This window comes from Pipra filicauda, unplaced genomic scaffold (assembly GCF_003945595.2).
Source record: "Pipra filicauda isolate LSUMZ 115617 unplaced genomic scaffold, ASM394559v2 scaffold76_size2844353_pilon, whole genome shotgun sequence".
NCBI classification, from domain to species: Eukaryota; Metazoa; Chordata; class Aves; order Passeriformes; family Pipridae; genus Pipra; species Pipra filicauda.
In genome coordinates this window covers 105,503-131,324 of record NW_024104942.1, presented here as the reverse complement: position 1 = coordinate 131,324, position 25,822 = coordinate 105,503, and the positions used below count along the sequence as shown (strand labels likewise).

At 40.4% G+C, this 25,822-nt stretch overlaps 1 protein-coding gene across 5 annotated transcripts in view; it reads right to left on the bottom strand.

Moving 5' to 3' along the window:
- MTA1 (metastasis associated 1) overlaps nucleotides 1-25,822 on the bottom strand; it is a 77,265-nt gene that overhangs the window by 26,717 nt on the left and 24,726 nt on the right. For all 5 annotated transcript variants that reach the window (XM_027713286.2, XM_027713289.2, XM_039389780.1 and 2 more), the window contains exons 4-11: nucleotides 25,006-25,132; nucleotides 24,777-24,840; nucleotides 19,339-19,456; nucleotides 17,534-17,636; nucleotides 15,407-15,506; nucleotides 14,101-14,289; nucleotides 12,884-12,958; nucleotides 6,166-6,224 (exon numbers count right to left, since the gene is read on the bottom strand). In XM_027713286.2, the coding sequence (XP_027569087.1) occupies nucleotides 6,166-6,224; nucleotides 12,884-12,958; nucleotides 14,101-14,289; nucleotides 15,407-15,506; nucleotides 17,534-17,636; nucleotides 19,339-19,456; nucleotides 24,777-24,840; nucleotides 25,006-25,132 (835 nt within the window). The remainder of the gene's footprint in view (nucleotides 1-6,165; nucleotides 6,225-12,883; nucleotides 12,959-14,100; nucleotides 14,290-15,406; nucleotides 15,507-17,533; nucleotides 17,637-19,338; nucleotides 19,457-24,776; nucleotides 24,841-25,005; nucleotides 25,133-25,822) is intronic.

The following is a 25,822-nucleotide window of genomic DNA, read 5'->3' as shown; positions in this document are numbered from 1 at the left end:
ATCCTACTAGCAGGAGCTGAGAATGGAAGGGGAAACAAAACCTTGGCACAGAGAGTAATATGGAATGGTACAGAATCTCTGCAGAGGAAGAGGTATCTGAGGCAGAAAATGAGACATTAAAAAAAATCCTTGGCATGGGTGGGAACGAGAAGGACAGAGTATCAATATTGCACCGACAGGACTTCTGGGGAATGGAGGAAGATGGAAGAAGTCACACACAAAGTTTCAGACAAGAATACACAAGGAGTTATCAAATATGCAAGGACTCCTGGGTGCTGTTAGGACTTCACATTATAGAAGCAACAAAGAGCAGGCTGGCTTTGGAGCCAACTGCTGAACACAACCCCGAACTGCACTGCTGATTACACTTCCCTCATATTCTTTTACCTGAAGACTGCAGGGAGTGGGTATATTCCTTTTATTTCCAAGTAATAAATTCTGTGATTTGGAATCTGTTTATTCAAGCAGAAGTATCTTTAAATGGCTTTCTAAAAACCCATTTTCTTACACATTAGTTGCACACTGACACAGAAGTCCCAGTGATTTTAGTGACCCAACATATTTATTACGCTTCAGCCTGGCTACTGCTGCAAAAACAGCATTGTGGGAATACAGCCAAAATAATTTCTTTCTAATGGGGTATCAGTATTAGGTTTCACGTTCTCAGTAATGACCCCTGAAAGCAAAGGAGTTCCAAGTGCTATAATTCTGAAGACAACCGTCCCTCCCAGCTCCAGAACAAACCCAAATGCCGCTGGAAAGCTGACACTGCCCTGGAAGCCAGAAGGTCACCCTTCTTATCAGAAAATGTCAAATCAGGTCCTGAGATACACAGCTCAGGAAAGCTCCATTTCTATAGAGACAAAATAGGTTCTGCTGTGAATGAACTACAGGAACCACACACATGTTGTGTAAGGAGGCACGAGAGTGTTTGTCCAGTCGAGGAAAAACTTCTGACAGTGTTCTCACTGTAAAGCTCAGGGCCTTTCTGCAGCAGAGAAAGCTCAGGAGGCCAAGTGGCACAGGAACACTGTAAGTAGTTGTTGCTGCAGTACATTGAGCAGCACATACACAGCCCAAAAGCAGCACAGGAGGTGAAGAAAAAGGCATTCAGATTAATTAACAAGCTTGATAAGGTTTTCATCTCCCTTTGCTTATTAATTCACCCAGCTCTTACAAAGATTAAAGTGTTTCAGAGTGCTTATCAGAATGCCACGAAGTTCTGACACCACAGATGGCAGGAGATCTGCAGGCACGTTTAACAAAGGGGCAGTTGAAAGAGGGTACATTCACACACTACTTTGCTCTGGGATGTCACTATAGTAACCTGCAGCAAAAGAACTTTTGCCAATGATTCACTAGCAAACTCCATGTGCAAACATTACAAAAGACACTGCAAAACAAACAGCCCTCACAGATGAACACTGTTACAAGTGGCATTGCTTGACAGAGCAGAAGACTGAAGTAAAGAAAATTAAAGCTTTATGGCTTAACATCAGGCATGTTGCTTCCCTTCTAAACCTTGGATTTATCCTCCAAAAAGGCAGTAAAAGAGTCTGAAATCCATCAGTAAATCCCAACAAAGCACATTCAAAGAACAGAGATCAGAAAGGAGGGTGATGGCCTGACTCCACTGTCCTCTCTACGACCATTATCAAGCTTGTATTTAAACACAAGTGGAAGGGATGCCCAGGTGAAAGCCGATCACCAAACCATCCTGATCAGCAGGACTAACACGCTATAGTTGTGCCAAACTTCAGGATTTTGAAACACTACAATTAATGAAGATGCAGCAAGCACCAGAAACTGTCCTGCTCCAAAGCTAAGGTCAAGTTTCAAAGTGGCAGTAATAATAAAATTCAGGAAGATAATGTTTTCATCATATGAGAAGCAAAAAGCTCGTAATTGTTGACGATATGTTAATTAAACTTGCTTGATATAACCAAAGCCTGCTACAGCTATTAACAAGAGAATCGAATGAGTAAGAGGATGAATCATTAAGCAATTAATGAAGCTGAAGAGAAAGATGCAAATAAGGTAGTGAGAATACTGATGGTGTGGCAAACTACCACTTCTAGTTCTTGTATCAGGAATGGAACTCTTAAAGAGGTTTCAGTTGTGAAGGAGCAGTGAGTTGTGCTAGAACTGGGACCACGAAATGCAGACTTCTGGGCTGTATTCTGCAGAAGATCAGTCTCAACTGAAGAGATTAAGGTAATAAAGCACATGCAGAAAGAAGGCACTGGAAGCCTGTCAACATGAACTGAAGCCCCTGCCCCAAAAAACCCAACCTGAAGATAATCCTGAACCCCATAGGAGACTGAAATCACTTCACTAGATGACTGGCTAGCATTTGACCCACAGCACGGTGATAAAACTTTTGTTGTTAGAAATAATTATAAACTTAATACCACCTAATGAATGTTTCCTGTTATTAAAGGAATCATCTGTGCTAAATGCACCAGAACAATTAAGAAATAAAGCCTCAGTAATAAAAACAATTCAAAATCCTTTGTGAGGCACATTTATGCCATTTACCTCTAGGTAAATGTAATTGTCTGGATTCCTTATCCAGGCAACAGAGAGGTGAGCTCTTCTCACAACTCTCCAGGCTCCTGGAAATACCCACTTCTAAGAACAGGTCTAATGACCCCTATAAACAATGCTTTTTGAAGAGGAGCTTTCTCCAACAAAATGTTGAGGATCGCCATTTTAACTAGCACAGCTCAGAAGAAAGAGCGGTGTTACACCTTTAAGTTTTCCATGCTGCAATAGACCTCTGCACAATGAAACAGGGAAGAAAAAAAAAGTCTTGCTCCTCCAGCAGAGGACAACCAAGAAACAAAGCATTATCTTCTCTGAACTATTCCTCCAGTTTCCCTATTGGCTTCACAAAAGGGGCACAGCAGGGAGAACAGTATTTCCCTGCTTCACATGTCTTTGCGAGGCAGCGTTTGCAGCTTGTCAAAGCGCTTCGAGATTCTCAGATAAAATACTGTAAATAGAATGTATTAATTTACATTTACAGATGTACAGCTAAAATTCATGTTTTACATCAATACATTTTGGAGACTAAAGATTGTATGGAGCAGTTCATTCTTCCCTTTCTGTTCTTAGCCCTTCTGATATCACTTAGATCAAAGCAAAAGAGAGAAAAGCCACAAAAAATTGGATGTCTCAGCCTCCATGACTTCAGACGTCCTAATCCCAAAAAGCACCAGCTACACAACCAGAGTGTCATCAAAAAGAAGCAAGTACATAGGATGCCTGTAAGATTAGTAAAACCAGAATATGACTTCCACAACAGCCTGAAGGGTATGTTTGGGTACACACTAGAAGGAGAAAGAGACTGAGACTACACCTGCATGAAGAAAGGTCTCCAAGCCCTGCATTCACATTGGAGGGTGGCAGAATGAGGCATGTGAGAAGGTGGAATCTCTTTGTGCATTCAGGCTGCCGCTGCTGCTTTAACACCACTCCCACTGACAGAGACAGTGCTACAGAAAACAACTAAACCATTTTTTTCAGTAATTCCTAAATGCAGAACTTAACTGGTTTTATACTTTTTCCTTTCATCAGGAAAGCACATTAGTGCTTTTCAACCAAAGGGCTGCACCACAAAGCCGTATACACAGACATTTGGTTCAGTCACGTCAACTACAAATGCCTGTCCCAAAACCAGGGTTATTCTTGGAAGAGGCACATAAATGTTTGTCCAATCTAGGACAGAAGTGTTTTTTCTAAGATGTTGGTTTAGGACTTGATAACCTCACATCAATTACCTGTATGACTCTCCACGCTTCAGTTACCTGCATTAATAAATTTGGGGCACAGCCTCAAGTTAAAAAATACCAACTCTAATGCTTCACACAGAGCTGTTGTTTTTCATTGTGTAACATGTATGTGACCCTTGAAGGCAGCTTCTATTCTCTTTCTTATTATTTTCCTCCTCTCTCCTACATTTTCTTATTAACATCGGAACAATAGTCCTATCAATGGAAGACAGCCAGAGACAAAAAAAAAAGATAAAACAGTTTAAATCTGATATCCTTTGGGGTCTCTCCCTGCCAACAATTCTACACCAGCTACTGCTGGAATAGGTTTCAGTCAATCAGCTGATTTGCTTCTGCATAGGTCTTGTGACAGCCTACATCAAGTAATTTATTTTTGGGGTGACAAGTGAATCATTATGGTTCAAGCCTTGAAACAGGAATGGGCTCAGTAACACGATAAGGACAAATCAATAACATTGATATTTAGATCCCTACACCGTGTATTGCTATTACAAGCCAAGAAAATAATCTTCTTCTAGGTATGCATGCACTACCTATGTGCCAGACCTCGTACTGAAACTTGAGTAGAAATAATCCAAAAGCTTAGAAATACTTAATTGTTGCCACATTTAGAGGTATTAACAGCAAAAAAGCAGCAGAAACATTCATGCAGCATTTAATAAATCACATACACAACTGCTACTTTTCCTGATAGGCGTGAAAGGAGATTGAAGGAGGAGGAAAATCTGATTCCCATTTCATCAATTAAACAATATGTAAGTTAAGGTATAACTTTCACAGAATCAACCACGACTGGAAATCAGAGCCAGAGACAAAAAGAGCCAGAGGCATGGGTAGAGACAGAAATCTTTTCCAGAAGCAGGGAGGTAAGTTGCTGATTTTATTGTATTCTCTAGATAGGAACAACAATTACCTTGCTGAGGTACACTGCTGAGGGATAAGACACCACTCCAGACAGCCATTATTGAATGAGCACCACAACCTTTCAAACACAAAGCCCTACCTACATACGTTATAATCCAAGAGCAGCAGCAGGACTACCAGGCTCTCTTGTCTGCAATATCCTTTTGCATCTGCAGTCTAAATTACACTGCCTTTTGCTTTACGAGCTTATCACATTGTGAATTCATGTTTAATTCGAGGTCCAGTGTCCCTCTGCAGAGTAAGAGCATCCACAGAAAGCAGTACTGTTGAGAAACTGCATGACAAGAAATCTATTTGGCTTCACTCTGAATATTACACCTCATTTTTAGAAAATTCACCTGAGAGATATTGACATATTTCAAAGCAAAAAAGAAACCCTCTATTTTCAGAAGAAAAAAGGGACTGTCTTGCAAGTTAAATATATAAAAATTAGTTTTGTCTAAAGTAGCAGAACAGACGGCAGAAGTTCATAAATATTTAAAAGGAGATGGCATAAAAGAGTAAAGGAGTTATTGGGGATAATACACAGGGGAACATAGCTGGGAGTGAAAGTTGAAAAGAGAAAGGGCAGAGCAGACTAGAAGTTCTGCATTATAGCAACTGTTGATTGGCTATGCAGAGGAAATGCAATAGAAAACATTTTATTAAGATTTTTGTTTTAAAATGCATATACCTGCATTATATATTAAGAATAATATGTCATTATATACAATATATACTCTGTATAGTATATATTTTAATATATTATTTTTTACAGAGAGAGAAATTTGTATATAAAAAAAAATTACATTAGAGAACAACCATGCATTGGTGATCCACTGCTGACAAGAACTAAGAAAAACAGAAGTTACTGAGCAGTTAATTAGCTACCCTTTTGTTCGTGACCGTGACCTTGCCAGCAAGCCCGCAGCTCCTAGCCCATATAAAAATAAAAAATTAGAAGTTAAGTAACGGTCACTTCAAGATGGGAATGTTACACAGGATGAAAGAAGTGAGCAACATGACAGCACAACATCCTAAGCAGGAAAGCCCCACTGGGAAAGTCCTCTGCTGCCCATGGAGGACATACCCTGTGTCCCACAGTGGAAGGTCAGCATGTGGAACCAGCCTCAACACTCATAAGCAGCAGTGCAAGCACAGAGGGAGGAGCTGCTTTGTTCCAGCCAGCTCTGAAATACCAAGGCTATTGTGTTTTCTTCCACAGGGCACCTAGTTTATCAGTATCAGAGTGGCCAGCATTAACTTAGCAAAAATATAAAGGAATTCAAGCATCAGCTGAAGGTTGGTTATACTGGTATCCTAATTTAATAGTTCTCTGACATGTTTGTTCAACTATGTCCCTCTTATGCAAATAAAGCAAATATACAATACTGGCAGGCCATGGAAACTGCTACACCAGTCCCTCTACAATGAGATAGGAAACAAAACAATACAAAGAGATACTTACTAGTTGGGTATATACACTTGTTTTAGCTTGCTTTCTGCTTCTGCTGCTTTCAATCGTTTCTTTACATAGAAAGAATAGAAAAAAGAAAACAGTTAGAATTAAAAAAAAATAAAATAAAAGCTATTTTACCCGAGAGTCAAGTAATACACTTATAAAAATTTTAGCAGTTCTTATGACATTTACCTTTTACTGAGCAGCTACCACTAAACCTTTTTCCAACAAGAAAATATCCACCCAAGATAATCGTGGGCATCAAATAACTATGTACACAGCTTTTCAAAAAAGTCAGAGATGCCAAGCTACTATTAATAAGGACAAACTTTTCATTCGCATTCACTTCAACACAAATTGTTCCCCCCACAACCGTTTTTTCAACTTTTTATTTCCCCTGCAGAGGAAGATCTGACACATCAGTGTGTTGATTCTCCATGATAACATTCAGTAACTGGACAGTAACAGATATAGCAATGCACCCTCTCCATCACAGTTCCTGAACAGGTGCAGCAATTCAAAGAGTTTCAAGGAAGACTTTTGTGTTGATACCCCTGAACTTCTGAGGCCTAACTGACACAGAAGATTTTATTTAAGCACTAAGAAGGCCAGGAGCTTCAAACCTTCACCATTTAAAACGTAAGAGAGACACTGAGGTTCAAGCTTGCTCTTTATTACATCTGCAAAATAAATTTAGGGTGAGCCTCTGAAGGTTTCTAGTCCAACCCTCTGTTCAAAGCTGGTAACAGTGGCCTGCATAAAGCCACAACATTTTCCAGGCAAACAAGCAGCATTGTGATATTCCAGACAAACAGGTTAGCTTAGCATTTGCTAAGCAGCAGCCTCAAGGCACAGTCTAGGAAAATAATTGTAAAGCTGAAGTCAGTATCTTCATAGAAGCAGGAAGTGCCAGAAAATGTAATAACATTGAAGAGTGTGTCACTGAGGAAATGGACAAACATAAAAATCCTTTTTACAGGGACACCTTGGACACACATAAAAATGATGAAGTAAATGTTTTCTGTGAGCATAAAGCTTTGATCAGGACAGTTTTGAACAACAGTTTTTCCATTTGATAGTCTGACAGCTCCTCACCAAAGCTCTCCAGGCTCCTAAAGAATTCCCCTCTTCCCTTTTCCTGCAAATAATAGTCGACCTATCTTAGAAATCAAAGAATTAAGTTGTCAGACAACAGAGCAAGGACCGAGAAAACAGAACTTCTGAAAGTTTTCCTGGGACTACGAGTACACCTTCAGAGAGCTGCACTCTCTCTGGCTGACTCCCTTCTGCTGGTGTAGGCCAGTTTCCAAGATTGCTTCTGTTAAACCTCATCTAGGACAGGAACTGCTGCCTGAAAACTGGCCTCAAGAAAACCCTAATGAAGACTGTGGAGGCAGTCCTTATCAATCCTACAGACTTGGAGGAACCAACAAGAAATGTTTTGCTGGCAATCAGTAATGGAACTAAAGAGTTCTCCCTTTGAATACAAACTACAAATTCAAGTTGAACGTTTTCAAGCTACCCTACCTGAGCATTTTTATGTAAGAAACAAAAGCACCCCAACGAGAGGCCTCAAAAACTGCTGTGATAATGGTTCTCCAAACAGCATCAGAAATCCTCCTCTACCTTCCAGAGGTACAGGAGGCACTACACAAAAAACCCCATCCTTTAACAAAACATATACTCAGGTGCCTTTCTGCTCAGGAACTGGGGGTTGTTCCACCCACAGCCTCAACTGAAAAGGAGGACTTGATGCTCCAGGCACAGACTGCTGTGGGCAGTTACATTAGGAGATGAACAGCCATAGAGCTCATAGTCTCCCCAGGAAATACATGGAAACCCAACATCAGATACTGATTAACAGTTTAAAATATTGCTTGGTGAACAGTACAAGAAACCAATTTCCTTGAGACCTAAGCAAGAAATTCAGAAAACTTACACTAGCGGAGAACTGCTGATTTTTTCAATTTCTAGACTGTGAGAGGGAAAAGCTGCCGTTTTCTTGACATCATCTCCCATTATGTTAAGACAGTGTTGGAAATACATGAATGCAAGAGCTTCACCCAAGCATGCAGCATTATCAGCAGCTGAAATATTCTACTGTCCACAATGTAAAGTCATTTGCCTTGGGGACATGGTTAATTCAGAGTATTAAGCAGCACTCTCGTAGTAAACAGGTGATGAATGCTAACCTCATACCACAGATTTCCTTTGTTACTGATGACCCTGGCATGAGCTCTGAGCTAACAACTGCCATAGATCACTGGACCTTCCAATACCCTCCTCTCCTGCAGCTGCCTGGGGATCAGCACAGTGTACAACATGAAGCATACACCCTTACTACAAATAGTATACAAGGAAAATTGAAGGTTTCCAGAAGGTACCACAATGTCCTGGATAAGAAGAGGTTTTGCACTAAGTACCTGCAGCTGTAGGCAATCGATAGACCAGATATGATGAGTTTCCTATTTCCTGACAGTGGCCAATTCCAGAAGGTACAAAAGAAGGGGGCCTGAGATGCAGTCATGCACAATTTCAGAATGATCCCTTCCCTGAGAGAGTGCTTTGCTAGGTCCTTTGCCAGTTATTAATTGATCTGTGCCTGAAGCATATTTACACTATAAATTCTTAATGCTGTCTGATGTAGTTATGAATGTCCTCACCCACAGGAAAAACCCTAAACATTTGTAACTTTTTCTAGTAGTTTGGCCTAAAATAAATCTTTTCTCTTTCAGTTATTTATATACACACATCTTAAGAGGATATACTTATTTACCTCATCATATTTTCCCCATCTATAAAAGGAAGATATTACCAACTTGTCTATCCCCTGGGGACCAAGGGATTAAAGTACTAAGCACTGTACATTCAAGTTGGTGCAAACATCTGTCCTTTATATATCCTCTCTCTAGATTTGATATCTTTCACTCTATCCACTGGGCTTGAAAGAGTTTTATAACACATGACGTATAAGAGCAAATGTTTGTGGTCCTTTTCTAAAGAGTGAACCATTTATAAAGAGGAAATAACAGAAGAAAACCAGGAACGTTGGGGATACTTCAACATTCACAATGCAAGAGTTGGGGTGGTAGACAGCACAGAGATGCCTCAAACATTCTCAAATATTAAACCTTTATTATTTTATGATAGGGAAAATAAATCGCATTTTCTGGATTTAGAGGAGAACTTTCACACTGCTTATTCTTTTTCAAACCTCTGAATATAAAAATATGGTATATACAAGGGCAGATGGGGAGATGGGACAGAAAAGGGAGTTAATTGGGAGAAATGTTTCCAGCTGCTTGTGCTCCACCAACACATCTCAGAACTGAGGGGTGGTACCTACAGTTTCTGGCAGTTTTGGCAAGCAAGTGACAGAGTTCCACAATACTGCAGTTTTAACAGGAGTTGTTTGGGGATAAAATATCCTACGTATGTGGAAAAACATTTCATTGATGTTATTTCTACATTGCTACACACAGGACTTTATGAAGGCTGGTACATTAAGACATCACTCACAGCCCTCAGCTAGGTACAAAGCAGGCTTGTTTCCTTAATAAAGATGTTTCCTATCTGCATCAAGACTGTCCCAGAGCTCCCTACCTCACTGAGTCAAACATAAGGGCACTTCCACTTTCTCCAGTATCTTCCCAATACTATACATACCTTAAAACCAATATTCTCTGTCTACTCCTCCTACACTTTTCTAATGGCGCTTCCACATAAGAAATAGAAGAGTGGAAACTCATAGTATTTGACCTTCCTCTTGAAGTTACTTGCTCCTCAGACACAAATAAAATGCAAGAAGTAAAGCCTTTCACTCTCAGAAAGCATATGACTAATTCCAAGTCATCTACCACCTCCATGTCAGAGTTCTTCTCAACCTAAGAAAAGTTTAACGTTTTTAAAGTTTTTAGGACTTCCCCTCATGATATGCAAAACAGTAGAAGCATTTACAAATATCTAAAAAAAAAAATAAAAAAATCACCCTGGAATTCACCACTAGGTAAGAACTCAACCTCTACACTGAAGGAAAATGTAGCCAGACATCACATCAATTCGGAAAGCTTTCAAAGCACTGAAGGAAGCCAACAAACAGCAGATAAATTGGTCAATGCCATTTCAAATCTTCCTGAGTCAGAAATATATTATCTTGTGAATTAACACAGGAAATCTGTCCCAAAAAAAGAATGCATTCAAAGGGGACCCGAGATGCTGAATCTGGAATGCACCACACTCATTTTCTTCAGAACAACTCTGAAAGGGTGTCTTTGACAGGACAGCTCTTGGGATCACTTTGGAGAGGCGTTCAGGAGCCTACATTAAACCACAAATTCTGTGTTGACATTGCAGTAGAATTACTCCTTCTAGCAGTTCTGTTCTTGGAGGGTCAGTCCTTCCCTTGAAACGACTGAACTCCTGATTATGCTGGTAATCTTCAAAAGCATGGGGTAAAATAAAAATTACTGGATCAGAGATCCAAGTGCACGCTCCAAAAGAAGTCAATTTGCACGTATCTCAATATTGTGAGTGTCCTACTCACAAGACAAGGAAGTGCTGCATTAAGCCTTTCCATCTTAGGTACACCAAGCATGAGTACACTTTATTGTTGAGTTCTCAGAACGGGCCTTCTGTTGAAGGCAACTGAAAATGTCCCTTCCTCAGGGGTAAGAAAGAGATAGATTCTACTTCAGGATTATAGCAGTGCTTTCTCATGCCAAGAAACTGTCAAGGGAAACACAGAAGGATGTAAACAGCTCCCAAGTAACTGTTGCTTTTTCATCCAAGCAGGCAATTGGTTGGTGAGAAAAATCTTTATTCCTATGTTTTGTAACTCACAGAAACAGACAGTTTAAATGGACTTTTAGTCTTCATTCAAAGATTCTACGAGAATAAGCAAGTTATCAATACTTTTATTAAAGACAATAACATACAGACTTGAAATATAATTTAATCGTCTTCTTGGAAAGAGGGAAGTGGAAGTGTAACTTGGGATACACACTTTTCATATCCTTACTTTGCATATTTTCAATATCTTATGTACACAAATGCTATTAGCCCCCAAACCATTTTGTGGTAATAGACCAAGGAAAGATTCTGCATAGATCAAACATGATGAAGAAACAGATGGAATAAGTGGCAACAGATGTGCTTTGCCAAAGACTTTGCACTCATCAAGTAGAATATAAATGTAATACACCATTATTTCAACTACAATTTCCTATGCTTTCTTTGTGGTTACATATTCATAGCCCTTTCAAGTTTTTTTATAAATGTTTCATGGTATTATTTGCTCGTACAAGCCAGGAATTTGAGATGAGGTCTTCGGCTCAGTTCAGATTTAATTGATGTGGTATCTCTGCACTGCAATTTCAACCAGTTCAGCTTACACTCACTCATACTGTCTCCTAAGTGCAGAGTCTCTAATTGGAAGTTTTCCCCAAATACCACTCCCTGGTAGACTCCGGGGCAGTACATGTAAGGTACCATATAACCATGATAGAAAACCCAGTGCACAGGAATAGAGCGAAACAGTACAAGAAAATGTAAGTTTGTTGTGGTTTTTAACTGCTGCAAGAACAAATAAAGTATTTTGCACAGTTATCCCTTCTGCAGTTTTTCTTATGTAATGACAAACTTTATGGAAGTGGAAATAGCAATGGGGAAGGAAAGACCATGCCTTCATTTCTCCAGAACCATTTTTCCCCACCAGCTTCCATCACCATCCCACTTTCCTACCTTCCTTGCCAGAAGGAAAAGTTTCAGTCAAAGAATGAACTTGGGAAAATATTGGAATGAGGATGCCATTAATAATTTTATTAAAAGTAAAGTCTTTTTTTTTGGTATCAGTTATGTTTCTTGTTTGTCCTGAGGACCCTTCTACAATTTAAACAGTGTCCTGACCAGAAAGAAAATGGTAAACAAAAAATCACGTTAAGATCAAGGTGCCCAAATATTAGCACATGGCAAACATTGGTCAATGCCTCAGGCATCTCAGGCTGAATTTCCAAGGAAGCATGTTAAGGCAAAGTATTTTCATTAACTCCAATTTTTCTGATCCTTCAAATAGATGCCTCAGCATTTTAAATTTCTCCCTTCTTTTACTTGATTTTCCTATTAAATATTGTAAGTAGTTTTCAGCAACTGACACTCTGCAAAATTTTGCATGTTGCTTCAACTGTGCTTGCTTTATTTCAGGAACCAACCAGCCTTCATATTTAAACACGTAGAGATAAAAATGATTGTAAACACCAGTCAAAGTTGATTCTCAAGTATAACGTGTCTGGGAATTTGAGCCATCAACACTTCCCAGACAAACACTTCACTTGCAGAGCTTACATGGGGGAGTCTCATGCATCAGCGTGGGTGCCTCTTGTACAGCAGCTGACCCCCCCCAAAAAAAGTCAGTGAAGTTAATGCTGACCTTGAACTCTACAGGCAGAAAGTAACTGCACTGCCTTCCTCTGCTGAATTCCAAAACAGACATTGGAAAGCTCCAAACCAACAGGGTAGCAGCAAACATGAAAACAGTGTACTCCTGCCACTGCTACCTGTTTGTATCTACAGAGCAGCTGAAGTGTTTAGTGACAGATCGTTCAGATCAGAACAGAACCCACCTAACGGAAAGGCTGAACCCCAAGAGGGAGAATAAAGCAACAAGGCTCAGTTTCACAGGCAAGAAAAGCAACTTTGGTTAGAATGGAAGAGGTGATTCTGACTCTCTTACCTGCTGAACGTATCTGTCTGTAGTTTTCCACATATAGTAATATTCTATTATGCTTGTTAAGGACTTCCATGGGAGCTAGGGACACAAAGGAAAAGCAGCAGTCATTGAAGGGAGCTGGCACACAGACTCACAAATTCACAGGATTCCTCTCACTGACAGTTTGTAGCAGAATCTTGCAACTACTAACCCTCCTCACGGAAAAAAAAATAGAAGACAAGTCAGTGTCTGAATCTCCCAAGGACATCAGATGCACATGGGACACAGGTTAAATTAAATGCCCTTTCAGAAACATAGTTTTCAGAGTAGAAGTGGAGCAGGTTACAGGTAGATCTTCATGGTGCATTGGCTCCACAGTAAACCATTCAAGAGAGGCACAGTGTGGAAGGGAGTCCACAGGCACAGACTCTCTGAGAAGGAGAGACTCAAGCAAGAGCCACAACTACAGTATCCCAGTTCCAATTTACTTGGCTTCAATGGAGCTGGCCTATTAAAAAAAAAAAAACAAACAAAAAACCACCAAAACACAAAACCAAAACAAACTACTAACAGAATCGTGCTCTGCCAGCTCTATTCTCTGCATGAGAAGCACGAGGATTTCAGCAGGACCACAGAGTGTTGTGCTGTTTTCAAGTCCCTCTGTCTAAAAGATTAGAGCATTGGACAAGCAACAGTGAGACTACTTATTTTGTTCCAGAGGACTTAATCAGTGACACAGAGAAACTTGGCTCTCCTTACAGTGCTCCATTCAATCTACGGGCTGAGCACCTAGCACGGAGCTCTGGCCAAAATACAGGACACTTCCCTGGGATGTCCAGGATTCCATTCAAAGGCCCTTTCTGAAATCACATTGTAAGAGTGACTACATTTTCGTATTTCAGAAGGTCCAGTACTTACTCTCCTTCAAACACAAATTAATCTAGAGCAGCTCGGCTGTCACAACACTTTCCTAAATCCTCCCTCAGCTGTAGTGGAGCAGATGATTCTAAATTAACATCTCTAAAGGAAAAGCAATCATCCATGATTTGAAATTCTGACTGTACAACAGGCTGTCATCAGTATGAGGTCTGCTTTTCCCCACTTTACAGCAAGACACATGCTCTAGTTCAAAGCCCTCTTCTTCAACACGAGGAAAAACAACACAGTTTAGACAAGCTGCAAACCAGCTCTGTCACTGATCAGAACCGGTCACCACGGGGGCCCTTCCTTTATATACTTACAAAATCTTGCTGAATGTCAGTGAAATCTTTTCCATATTTTTCTAGTGCTTCCTCGAAGAGGTTTGCCTCTGAAGCAGACCACTCCTCCATCTCATCTCTGCACAGGACCGGCCCACCTTGTGGCACAAGCGCAGAGATTGCCTTGGAAATGTCGTAGACATTTTTGTGCAAAGTATCCATAGCATGGAACTACATGGTTGCAAAGGAGAAAGAGAAATGTAAGGACAAGCATCTGGAGGGGGGGAAATGCTTAGCAGTGAAACAGCAATGACAAATGCTGCACCAAGATTTGGGAGTGCAGTATTCTATACCCCAAACAAAGTCAGTAAAAACTGTTCCAATCTCAGACTCACTGCAATTGTCAGCATACAAGTCTAACATTCACTAGCAATAGTGGGGGGTGTGGAATACAAGCCCTTGTGTATCAATAATTCCTACTCAGCACCACTACTGCAGCAATACTGTTAGTTAGGGATAGACCCACTCCCCCAAAGATTGAGCAGCCCTGTTAAGTACCACAAAAATTGCTTATGTGAAAAATAAGAGTAGCAACATGCACATACTGTTCCCCCCAAAGGCCAGAAGCCCCAAAAAAGATTTAAGTTGCACATCACAGCTGAGTAGGAAAAAAGAATGACTCTCAGGAGCAATTACTCCTCAGAAAGCTGAGCAACTTGTGATTTACAAGGGCTGAGAACAAGCTGCGAGGGAGGAATTGATATGAGTAAACGCATAAAAGTTCAAGTTTTCTCTTTCCTCGATCTACTCAGCAACATTTATGATTATAAAATGTTAACAACAATACCACTCCTCAAGTATTCTAAAATGGAGCTCATCAAAGAGAACAACTGGATCCACTGGCATTTCTTATCTGACCACAAGCTTTTCCCCTAGACAATCTTGCCCAAGGATGCCAGTGACAGTCTGGTGTTGGGGAAATGATGAGGAGTGGCACTCTGGCACTGTAACATTGCAGACAAGCAGACAATCATTTGCATTCTTCTCAAGGCAGCTACCAAGCCCATGCAAGAGATGGGCTGCAAAGCATGTCATCAGAATATTTTAATAAAACTAAAAAACAACAATAAAAAAACCTCACAGAACTATCCATGACGGATCATAGGAGGCCCAAGGCCAGAAAAAGTTACTTCATCTGTAACTAAAGAATTCCTTTACAAAGACAAGGTCTGCTTCACAGCAGGCCACAATTACAATCCATCTGCCCCTCTCTCTTTGCCAACTGTTGTTGCTGAGGTGAATATTTTGCATCTCTCACAAACTTAAGGTCCTCTTAAAAAAATCTCACCAGTGTGATGTCCCTGGAGGCTGCTGCAGCACTCATGTGCAAACTTGGCTGTCTGACAGAACTACTGCAATCCAGCGCTCGGGCAAAAGTACCAACAGACCTGAAAGAAATTAAACACAGCACTAACTTTGCATGCAAACCCAGCACAAATATAAACACCCAGCCAACACTTTCTCAGTTACAAGAGGATGTGATTTGTTGCTCATTCTGAGCCAGAGACCGTTCTCTTCGATGTGGTTTGTTATTATCAACGCTTTACTTAATTCGTATGACCACAGAGGCTTAGGCATAGGAGAGGAAACAGAGAAAGACTGAAGGATGACCAACAGGGAGTTCTGACCTGCTCTCTTATCCCTTACCTCTCAACAGATTTAAGCTATAAAAGGAACTGAGCACAAGCAAGCTTTATGAATGGCAATAGTCTCTTCCACAATCACAAGAGCAGTGCTGCATTGTCTGAAGGTATAGAGACAGATGCCAAGACCATACAGGAAAAATGCAGTAATGCAAACATTTTTCTAAAGGTTTCAGTGACATTAAAAACAATATTTATTTTACAACTTAATATTATATAATATTTATTATAAAGCCTGCATAAGAACACAGCAATTCTCGAATACTTCACAATACCCGTCATTTCTGCATCTGAGGTTACAATCCCCATGCTCTTCATCTTATTCCCAAAGAAATTAATTGAAGGAACCTTTAACATAAACATCGATTCTCGACATTCCTACTCCCCTGCCTGCTTGCTACATCACATGGGTGAAACACTTGTCTTCCTGCACAAGGGAACTGGAGTTGAACTCCTCTGAGCAACTACGACAACAAAAAGAAGGTGGGTCAGGTTTTTCCCCCTCCACTCAGATCACTTCCCAAAACTAGCTGAGCCCACAGAGGAACACACTAGTGCCAAGCAGTGCAGGAATAGGAAAGGTAAATGTTTAAGCCCTAGTTGTCATCAAACATCTAATTTTGGCCAAAATCCAAAGCAGCCTCCCCCATCCCAGTGTCTGTGGTGATTCACACTTCACCCTCTCCTCGGCCTCCCAGTCACTATCCCCATCATCCCTACTTCCCAACTCCCCCATCCCCAGCTTTAGCTGAACTGATATTTGTGTGTGTGTGTGTGTGAACTAATTATAAACTGGAATGCTTTGCTGATTCTGGACAGAAGGAATTTTTTCAGTGCTTCTCATTAGAGTGGCTGTACTGGCAAACCCAGCGGGCAGCACTGAACAGACAGAAAGAACCACTAAAACCAGTTTTGCCACCAGAAGCCTACACAAGGTGGAAAACCCCACCACAAAGGAGCTCTACAGTCACTCCAAACCAACCCACACGAAAACAAAAGAGGGGGGAAAAAGAAAGAACCAGAAGGCTGACAGATCCAGGGTTCATCCAAAAAGGCTTAACTCTGTTTTCCAGGGCTAAAGCCCCTGGCTGCAGCAGGCACCTAAACCACACAGAATGTGAAGCGTGTTACCTTTTTATTTTTTTCTCTGAATTATTCAGTCACCAATTGCTATGATGGCCTAAAATTTAATATAGTCTTCTGTTTACATAAATGCATAACAATGAATTAGTTCAAGAACCTTTTAAAAACGAAAAGTTGATGAAGAAAGATTGCTTTCGGCTTAAATAAGAACATCATCAGTACAGATTTGCAGGGTTCTACTTTATTGTGCCTACCTTTTTGAATCTAGGCCTTCGAAAGGGTCCTTGCTCCATCAAAAGCATTTACTAGAATTCTTAGCAAACTGTTAATGGATGTCAAAATGTCATTAGATTTGAAAAAGGCAGAAAATGGACCGAGCAAGCAACCGTCAAGAATTTAGCTCACTAAGTCTGCTGCACGCTGGTCAAAGCATTTGAAAAACCTCACCAATTTCAGGATCAGTTTTACATGCCATTTGCTCTTCCTTAATGAAACTGTTTAAGTTGTAAATCTGAGAAGCTGTTCCTAAAGTCATGCAATTCCCAGGAAGGCATGTAAAATGTCCATCTTTCAAAATGGAGCAAGTGAATCAAGCAACCAAAACTCACATTCATACTAATAAAGAACTTTAAGTGCCTGGAAGAGTTACTGACATTTACTTCTCCAAAAGAGAGGTAAAAGCTTCTTACCGTGCTACCACCAGGAACTGGTCTATCTGCTTGTCTACTAGTGGGTTAAAGGCTTCCCAAACTTTTGTTTCAAGTTTTGACTGATCTCTTCCATCATCCTCACCTGGTTGAAAAACAAATCAGAAATGCTTAGCATGGTTCTTTCAAAATACAAGTACTTTCTAGATTATTTTTTATCTCACGATAATGTCACTCTTAGCCCATCTTAGTTACTCTGTCTGACAGGCCACTGAGAAAATTTTATTCACTTATTTGTACGTGACAGTTTCATCTTGCCAGACACAGCAACACAGCTCGTCTGAATCAGGCAATCAGATTTTCAATAACTGGTTTCAAAGGACATGTCATGGCAAACAGTACATCCTTCTCCAAACTAGACAGTTTCTTTCCAGTTTCTTTCCTCAGCTCCTCTCTTCCTCCTTTATCTTGCAGCAATTTCAGGAAAACAGACACACTCCCAGCTGCTCTGAGCAGGCAAAAAGTAACTGGTTCAACTCACGTCAGCTGCTTTCTAAGGGGTAAGTCATGGCATCAGACACTCTTGTTTTTATTTTCCCAATTCTATACAAACCAACTCACGTCAGCTGCTTTCTAAGGGGTAAGTCATGGCATCAGACACTCTTGTTTTTATTTTCCCAATTCTATACAAACCAAAACACCCTGGAAAAACACAGGAGAAACTTTTTTCCTCTTCTTTCTGTTCCCTTTAGAACATCTGGAGATTATCCTCTCTGAAGCCCATGTTGGCCCACTGAGGGAAGAGGATTCCTTTCAAATTAGTTCACCCTCACTTAGGATGCTTGCCCAGCTGTTGAATAAATACCAGTTTCATAGACAAATTAAACAAGAGTCCTGACCCATTTGTTTGCCTGTTCTCACATGAGACTAACAATATCAGCAAAGCTCCCAAAGACAGCAGAGGCATCTCACTGCTTTCACATCTTGGCCTATTCAGTCTGGATAGGGCCTTTCCAACATGGGTCACAACCCTTGGTCTCTTAGGAGAAGGGTACTGACAGACCTTTCCCCATGCATTGCACAGGGCTCAGGAAAGAACAGTTAGGTGCCAACACTCCCCATCCCTCTCAGTTTCTCCACCCACTTTTGGATCTGTAGGGTGGTGATCTTTTGGATTTGTCTGTGCAGAGACAAATAAATCTAAAGTTAGTTACTGTTTGGTAACTAGTATTGCTTACTGCTGCTACTCCCTTTCCTTGGGCCAGGGTCCTTGTGTCCTACTGCTCCATGACACAGTGGGGGCAGGTTGAGATCTCACCACACACTCCAGCCAGCAAATTCTTCCCTCTGCCTGTTCTGCAGGTGAGAAGTCTAGGCTGGCAGCCAACACTGGGAATGGGAGAGGGCTCCAGGGAAAAGGCACCCGGCAATAATGGGCAGATTGATGAGGGCAGACAGCATTTAACTGGCAGTAATTTGGGAGGGGCTCTCATAGGGAAGTGAGTCTTGATTAAAAACACAAAAGGCTTTTACAGACACGATGGAAATTTGTGCTTCCCATGGAAATTCTGAAATCTCCTAATAAAAAGAGTGCAAACTCCGAGAGAGCCCATTAATTCAATTTATTTCAACAACATTTGTCATTTGGACAAGTGCCCATTTAAAGACCAGCTTGAAACAGAACTAATTGCCTTCAGTGGGCAACAGCCTCAACAAACCCCAACCATCCTTGTACACATGGCCTGGCAGTGGGAACCTCCACCTCCCACACCTTGGCAGGCTGCACACATAGAAGCGGCCACATTCAATGTGGACTCTTGACAATTTAAATAAATTACAGAAATTACCCTCTTTTAGTAAGTCTGTTATATCTGCCTGGTATCGGTTTCCAACTCGAATCTCTCCTTTATCAGCGAGCAGAGTCTTTTGTTGAGGATCATATACTAGTGAATAAAAGAAGAAATCCTAAAAATAAAACAAGAGCAAAAAGGTAAACAGTGTTATTAGCTTTTATTTTCAGCTTTACGTATGTATTACCCAGCTTTTACGTTTTAAGTTTGGTTTTATTACCTATATACAGATTTTAAAATTGGGTGAACAAACAATAAAATGAACCACCAGCTTTAAAACCCTATTTAAACACTGCCATTTCCTTCTACATTGGAAGTGTAACAGCTCTCCTTAACAGCAGCCCTTCCCTTAACATAAAGTCTCTCAAACTGAAGTGAACAAAGATCCTCTTGCACAAGAAAAGTTCAGAAGGGCCAGGAGACAATTTTTAGTCCTATCGGCTGTTTCAGAACACAAAATTGCATTTTCCCATATCCCAAAACAGCAGTACTAGATGCCAGTGACTTATCTGCAAAGAAATATTGGTACAAACTGAAGCATAACTTCAGAGTGTTACAGCCAGACTAATGCAACCCCATAGAGACATGAAGACCCAGACTACCTCTACAGCCTCTGCTGGGCTTGCTCCAGTCTGTCAATGTCTCTCATGCTGGAAGGCCCAAAGTTGGTCATAACACTCCAAAACAGTCTCACTAGTGATGAAGTGTGGGGATGAATCCCTTTCCTCCATCTGCTGGCTACATTCCTGCTAATATAGACCAGGATGTGCTCAGCTTTCCTTGTCACAGAGATGCACTGATGACCAACTTCTTGCCTGCCACCATCTAAGCTTAAATCACCGTGTTTCCTTCTGTTTGTTATTGGGAGAAGGGCAGCAGATTTGGCAGCAGCAGTAATTAGCTGCAGGTGGCAATACATTAATTTGTGGCTTTTGTTCAAGTAGATGAGAAAAAGGCTAAAGTAGCTGCTTAGCTTCTGTTACTTGGGTGTGTAAAATTAAAGCTAGAAGACATAGCAGAATGGGAATGTTCTGCCAGGGCAAGGAAAGAAAACAGCCAATATTTTAACTACTTAAAACTGCATAGTATAAGTAATTAAACTTTTCTGCATGGATAAGTACTTAGCTGTAGCTATTGAGTGACACATCAGAGACCAGGTATCCCAAAGTGTGGGATACTAGGCAGGATTAGAGCTCTGGTAGGACATGGCATAATAGACCTTTTGTTACCTCTGTCCACAGCAACATCATCACCAAGGAAGAGAAATGTTTCTGAACAGAAACAGGACATGTGATGTGCCATTTTTCACATTTTGGGTTACTGGCTCATTTTCCCTTTCCCCATATTTCTGTGTCACTAGCAGGCACTCTCTTTAAATACATCTCATTTCATGCTCACCTCATTTTCCCTTTCCCTATATTTGTATGTGTCAACAGCATGCAACAAAAATTAGGACAAAACCAGCATCAGTTTCAAGCCCTGTTCAGCTTTATGAAGAGGTGGCAAAGGAAAAGAGAGTCTCCCAATCTGTCACGCAAAACCTCCCCAGACAAAAAAAAAAAAAAATTGCTGTGAATTTCCACAGTAACATAGCAAAAATTCTGGAAAGGAACTGAACTTCAACTAGAAGGGTTGTCTGTATTTGGGTTTGGGGTGGGGGGATTTGGTTGCATCCTAAATAAATGATACTTTTGACAAAAATGATTCCTACTCCCACAGGCACCAGGGTCAAATCACATCAAGCTCCTGACAGAAGGCAGCTTCAGAGTACATGAAAACTTATTTATATTACAGCTATGTAAAGAAATCTGGGTCTCTTGCTCCCTGACATACACAAAGCTGAAGACATTACAATATTTTGAAAATGCATTATTGCATGAATAAAATGTAAGAAAAGTTTTTGTCTCACAGCCTTCCAGGTTATAAATACAGTGTTTTATTTGTTTCAGCTCTAAAATACCTAAATGCAGGACAAAGTAGATGCAGTGCAGCATTAATGCTTTCGAGGCACGTTGCCCAGCAAATATGCAACCCAAACACTGTAGTATAACACAGTGGGCCCCAAGGAAGACCTATTCAACAGGCAATTTCTTTAGAGTCTTTCTTGGCCAGGGAAAGTCATACATTGTGGAGGGGTTTTCTGCCATGGTATTTGACTGTTGGATGCCCTATTGTTTCTCTTTTATTGGTTATCACTATGAATTTTCTAATATATATAATAAACCCCATCCTTCTCTACCAATCTCAGGTCATCCTGTTGTATCTTATCCAGTTTTGTCTCAAATCAAGCAGGTTCAACAAAAGAACTAAAAGCTTCTTCCCAACCAGAACCTCCTCAACACAGAAAAGATGGAAGTCGGAGGGCCCAAGTGTGAATACAACAGAAACTGCAACCTCCAGAGATAATAAAATACCACTACCATCTTCCCCCATAGATATGAAATTCATTCTTGCAAACTGAGTGGGATTTCTGAAAACATTAATAATTGTCAGTTTAGTGCCAATGCAAACCATGGTCTAAGAAACAAACCAGATCCTTGTGTACTCGACAGCACATGTGAACTCTTGATCACCACTATTTGATAAGAACAATTTTTCACAAGGGTTTTACAAGAGTGATGTTCCCAACAAAAAAAACAGCTGTTCAAGATGTTCCATGATCATTTGAGCTGTCACAACTGTGTATGCTGAGTCTGCAGTAGTCAAGAAAAAGAAGGGTTTCCTCTTTTAATTTCAGACTCCAGAAAACACCCAACATGTTCGGAAAAATTAACATGACCTGCCAAGAGAACTAAAACTGAATCATGACTTTCTACATCTCCCAGCTGTTAGACAGACACATATGCTCAGAGCTTCTCTACCCAAGCCCCTAAGCTACCCAAAGCCAAGAACCAAAGCCACTAAGAAATGGCAGAAGAACTGGAAAAAAAAAGACAGGCCCAAAGTGAAAGTACAGTACAGAAATAATGGTTAGCTCATTACAGCTTGCAAACTTACTTTCATGTATTTCATATATTTTAACTAGAGAACATTTTATTTTTAGGGGGGTACCAAAAGGAACAGAAATGCCAGACATCTGCTCAGCAGGCAAATTCACACAAGCGTCTGGATATATTCAGGCAGAGCTGTAAAATAGATGGTACATATAAAATAGTTTCCTGCAGAATAGCGAAATCTAGTGCTTTTGCCATAATTGGCTATGCCCTTCTCTTGATCTCCATGGGAATTTGGTATCTACAGAAAATTCAGGTTTTCCAGTTACTTTTTTTTTTCCCCTCTTTCTTCCTGTTCCTCACTCCTGCTACAAACCCAGTTTTACCAGGCACAATAAAAAAGTCCATGCTGGTCCCCTTCGGCCTGCTTTTCAAATGTAACAAGGCAATCTTCCTGAGAAAGATGACAGAGGGGTGGAAGGAAGAAAACAGAGATAACACAAATGTAATTTTGCTATGCTTACTATCTCACTAAAAAATTTGTGTCTGTGTGCTTAACCTGCTTCAAGGCAGACACCCTTGGGCTGAAAGCCTACTGTTACTGGTCATAACATTTAAGAAATCAAATGACAGATTCCCTGGAACTGCTTAGGCTTTATTGACAGCAACCATGTTAAAAAACAAAACAAAACAAAACAACAGTCCTGAAACATTCTGAAAGCAAAGAATGGAATAAGAACAGGAGGCGTGGGGAAAGAAGAAACAGTTCAAAACAATACCATCCAGTGTTAGGAATTTATCAGGCAACAAACTATCTCCTTTTCTTAATCTCTTTACCCTCCACCCAAGCACATTTGTGTTCTGAGCTTTTTTTTGCCATTTGTCCAAGCTGGTTTGCACCACAGCAAAATGCCATGCTAAGTGACAGGACACATTCAGGGAACTCTCTCGTTCTGTGAAATTTCCAAGTGCCTGCTCAGTTTTAAAAATAACCCACGTCACTCATCTTGCATTTTGAGAGTTCAAAAGGATGAAAAAAAAAAAAAAAAAACTCTTTTTGTGCCTACATCTGCAACGGAGCAGTTGCACGATTAGAGGAAGGCAGCTCCCTTCTGTCTCAGCATACCCACCTGGAACATCAGCGATGATAAAATCACGTGGGGAGCAATCGAGAGCAAACACGGCTTAAAAGTTGGGTACTAGAAAATCTAAACCAATTTCAGTTTGATTAACTTTTGCTTTCCAACTGGCATATCCCAGGCTGCTAACTGGTTACAAGCACTGCTGAATACAACGTCCCTTGTTTGATGCGCTGCCATTTGGCAGCCTTCAGCAGACCCAAGATTTTTTTGGTTTCACATTCCAAAGAGAAAACTCGACTATTTAATCCCTATGCTTTGTTTAAAATTCTCTTAAACTAAAGTATCAGATTAAAATTAATCTTATGCTTAAATAAATACTAAAGAAAGCTAAAAAAGCATTTAAAAAGAAAGCCCAGCTATGAGAGAAACTACAGTATGCTCCTTGCAAAAAATGACCTGTTTTCTCCTTGTCTTAAAAGCCAGGAATGACCATCACCCTACTGTTTTTAATTGTAAGATTTCCTTTCTTGTATAACCTTTTAAAGTTTTCAAATGCAAATTATTTGCTTGCAGATGTATTCAAATAATAATACACTGAAATTCTTTGCTAATCTCCCAGAGTAAAGCCCCCAGATTGTCAAATTCCAAGACTGTCTGACACAGCCAGCAGCCAGAGGTCTGGCCACAATTAAAGGTATATATTTTTTAAAAAATACAATAGCAATTTTTAATATAACAAAATACCTAGAAAAAGTAAACCCCAATGTTTATACTCTGAATGATGATTAACTGTGCAAGACAAATCAGTTTCAAGTGGTTGGTTTGAGGTACCTTTAAAGAGATTGAGTAAATTTCTGCAGGACTCAGATATCACCTGACAAGCAGTTTTTCAAGGATTTGAGTGTCTGTGGTGGCATATGAAGGACTACAGATAAGTATTTTAAACAGCGAACTCAAAGAACAGGGAACTAAGCCCCTCAAATCTGAGGCAAGATCAAGCTTAAAGCATATTAACATAAATCTGTATGATTTCAGGATAAAGCAAATATATAGAAACACAGCTTGCTGTATTGCTCCCCCTTCTACAGTTACTGTATCTCCCACCTTGTCTTGGCTGGGGCATCAGCCTCCGGGTTTGAACCCTCAGTCTGGCACAGTAAGGAGCAAGTTGGGCTCTCTTTACAGAAGGAGAGGCAGCTTATTGTCACAGGGGTGTAAACACCAGGTCTGGCCCCTGGACCTACAAAATTTTATAGCAGAATGCAAACTGTACGGGACCTAGAGCTTCCCACTGTCAATGCACAGTACATGTAGAAATGAAAGAATTGTCCTCTTTCTAGAAAACCTGTAAAAAGGTACCAATCCTAAATTGTGACAGAATAAACTGTTCAAGCTTTACAATACACAAAATGGCTCCTACCTCCCGTTCCAGATATGATTTAAGGGATTCTGTCTCATTTAACAGAGTAACGCTGCATTTGCCTCTAAAAAAAGAGAAACATCTTATGAAAAAACATTGTAAATGCTCATGTGATTCACAAGATGGTATTACTGAAGTTATACACAGAACTTGATCTTACACCGAAGAATGCTTGAGTAATAACAATGCTATTTGATTTTTGAATAAGATGGAAGAAAACAGTCATTACCTAATGTGTGTGGCTGGCAGAGATTCCAGCTGTCGTGAGAGAAACAACTCACGATGTCGTAGCTGATGCTTCTGTTTCTCTGGTAAATCAACCATTTCTGGATTTTCCATCTCTTCTTCCATTTCTCCTAGTGATAAAGAGACAAAATTGATCATCAAGAACAGGGCAAGAATTGATTCTGAGCCAATTGGGATGAGCTGCTCTAAAACCTTTGCTAAATAATAAACAACCAGATTAAATCTACCTTCATCTGAATTCTCACATTTCAGCCAACTGAACAATTACATAATTGAAATGATACCTGTGTAGAATGTATTTATTCATTCACCACTGGGATCAAATCACCTCAGGTTCACACAGTCACACTGGCTCACCAAGCTGAAAGTCACAAATCTGCTACCAACAGAGAATTTCTGAGGGGAGAGAGCTGCTTTTGGAGACCACCAATGCACCATCAGATTCATCAGGCAGAAGCTGACACACTTTGAGTGAGGCAATAAAAGTGAACTCTTTCCTCTTTTCCAGGCATCAGTTCTCTTAAACCCTACTCTTCTTTCAGGATATCACACTGTCCCATCCTGACCTCAACAGCATCTGCAGGAAATGCCCATTGAAAAGGGTAGTTTATTTAATGAATATATTTCATTCTCCTCACTCCAACCACAGCCAATAGATCACAGCCACAAGATTAACTGGAATGTAACCAAGTGCCTAAGGCCAGTCTTGCCACTCTACCCTACCACACCACCACACACATTCAACTGCAACACTCCAGCATTTCAACAGTCAGGATCCACCATGTCTGGCTTCAAGGCAT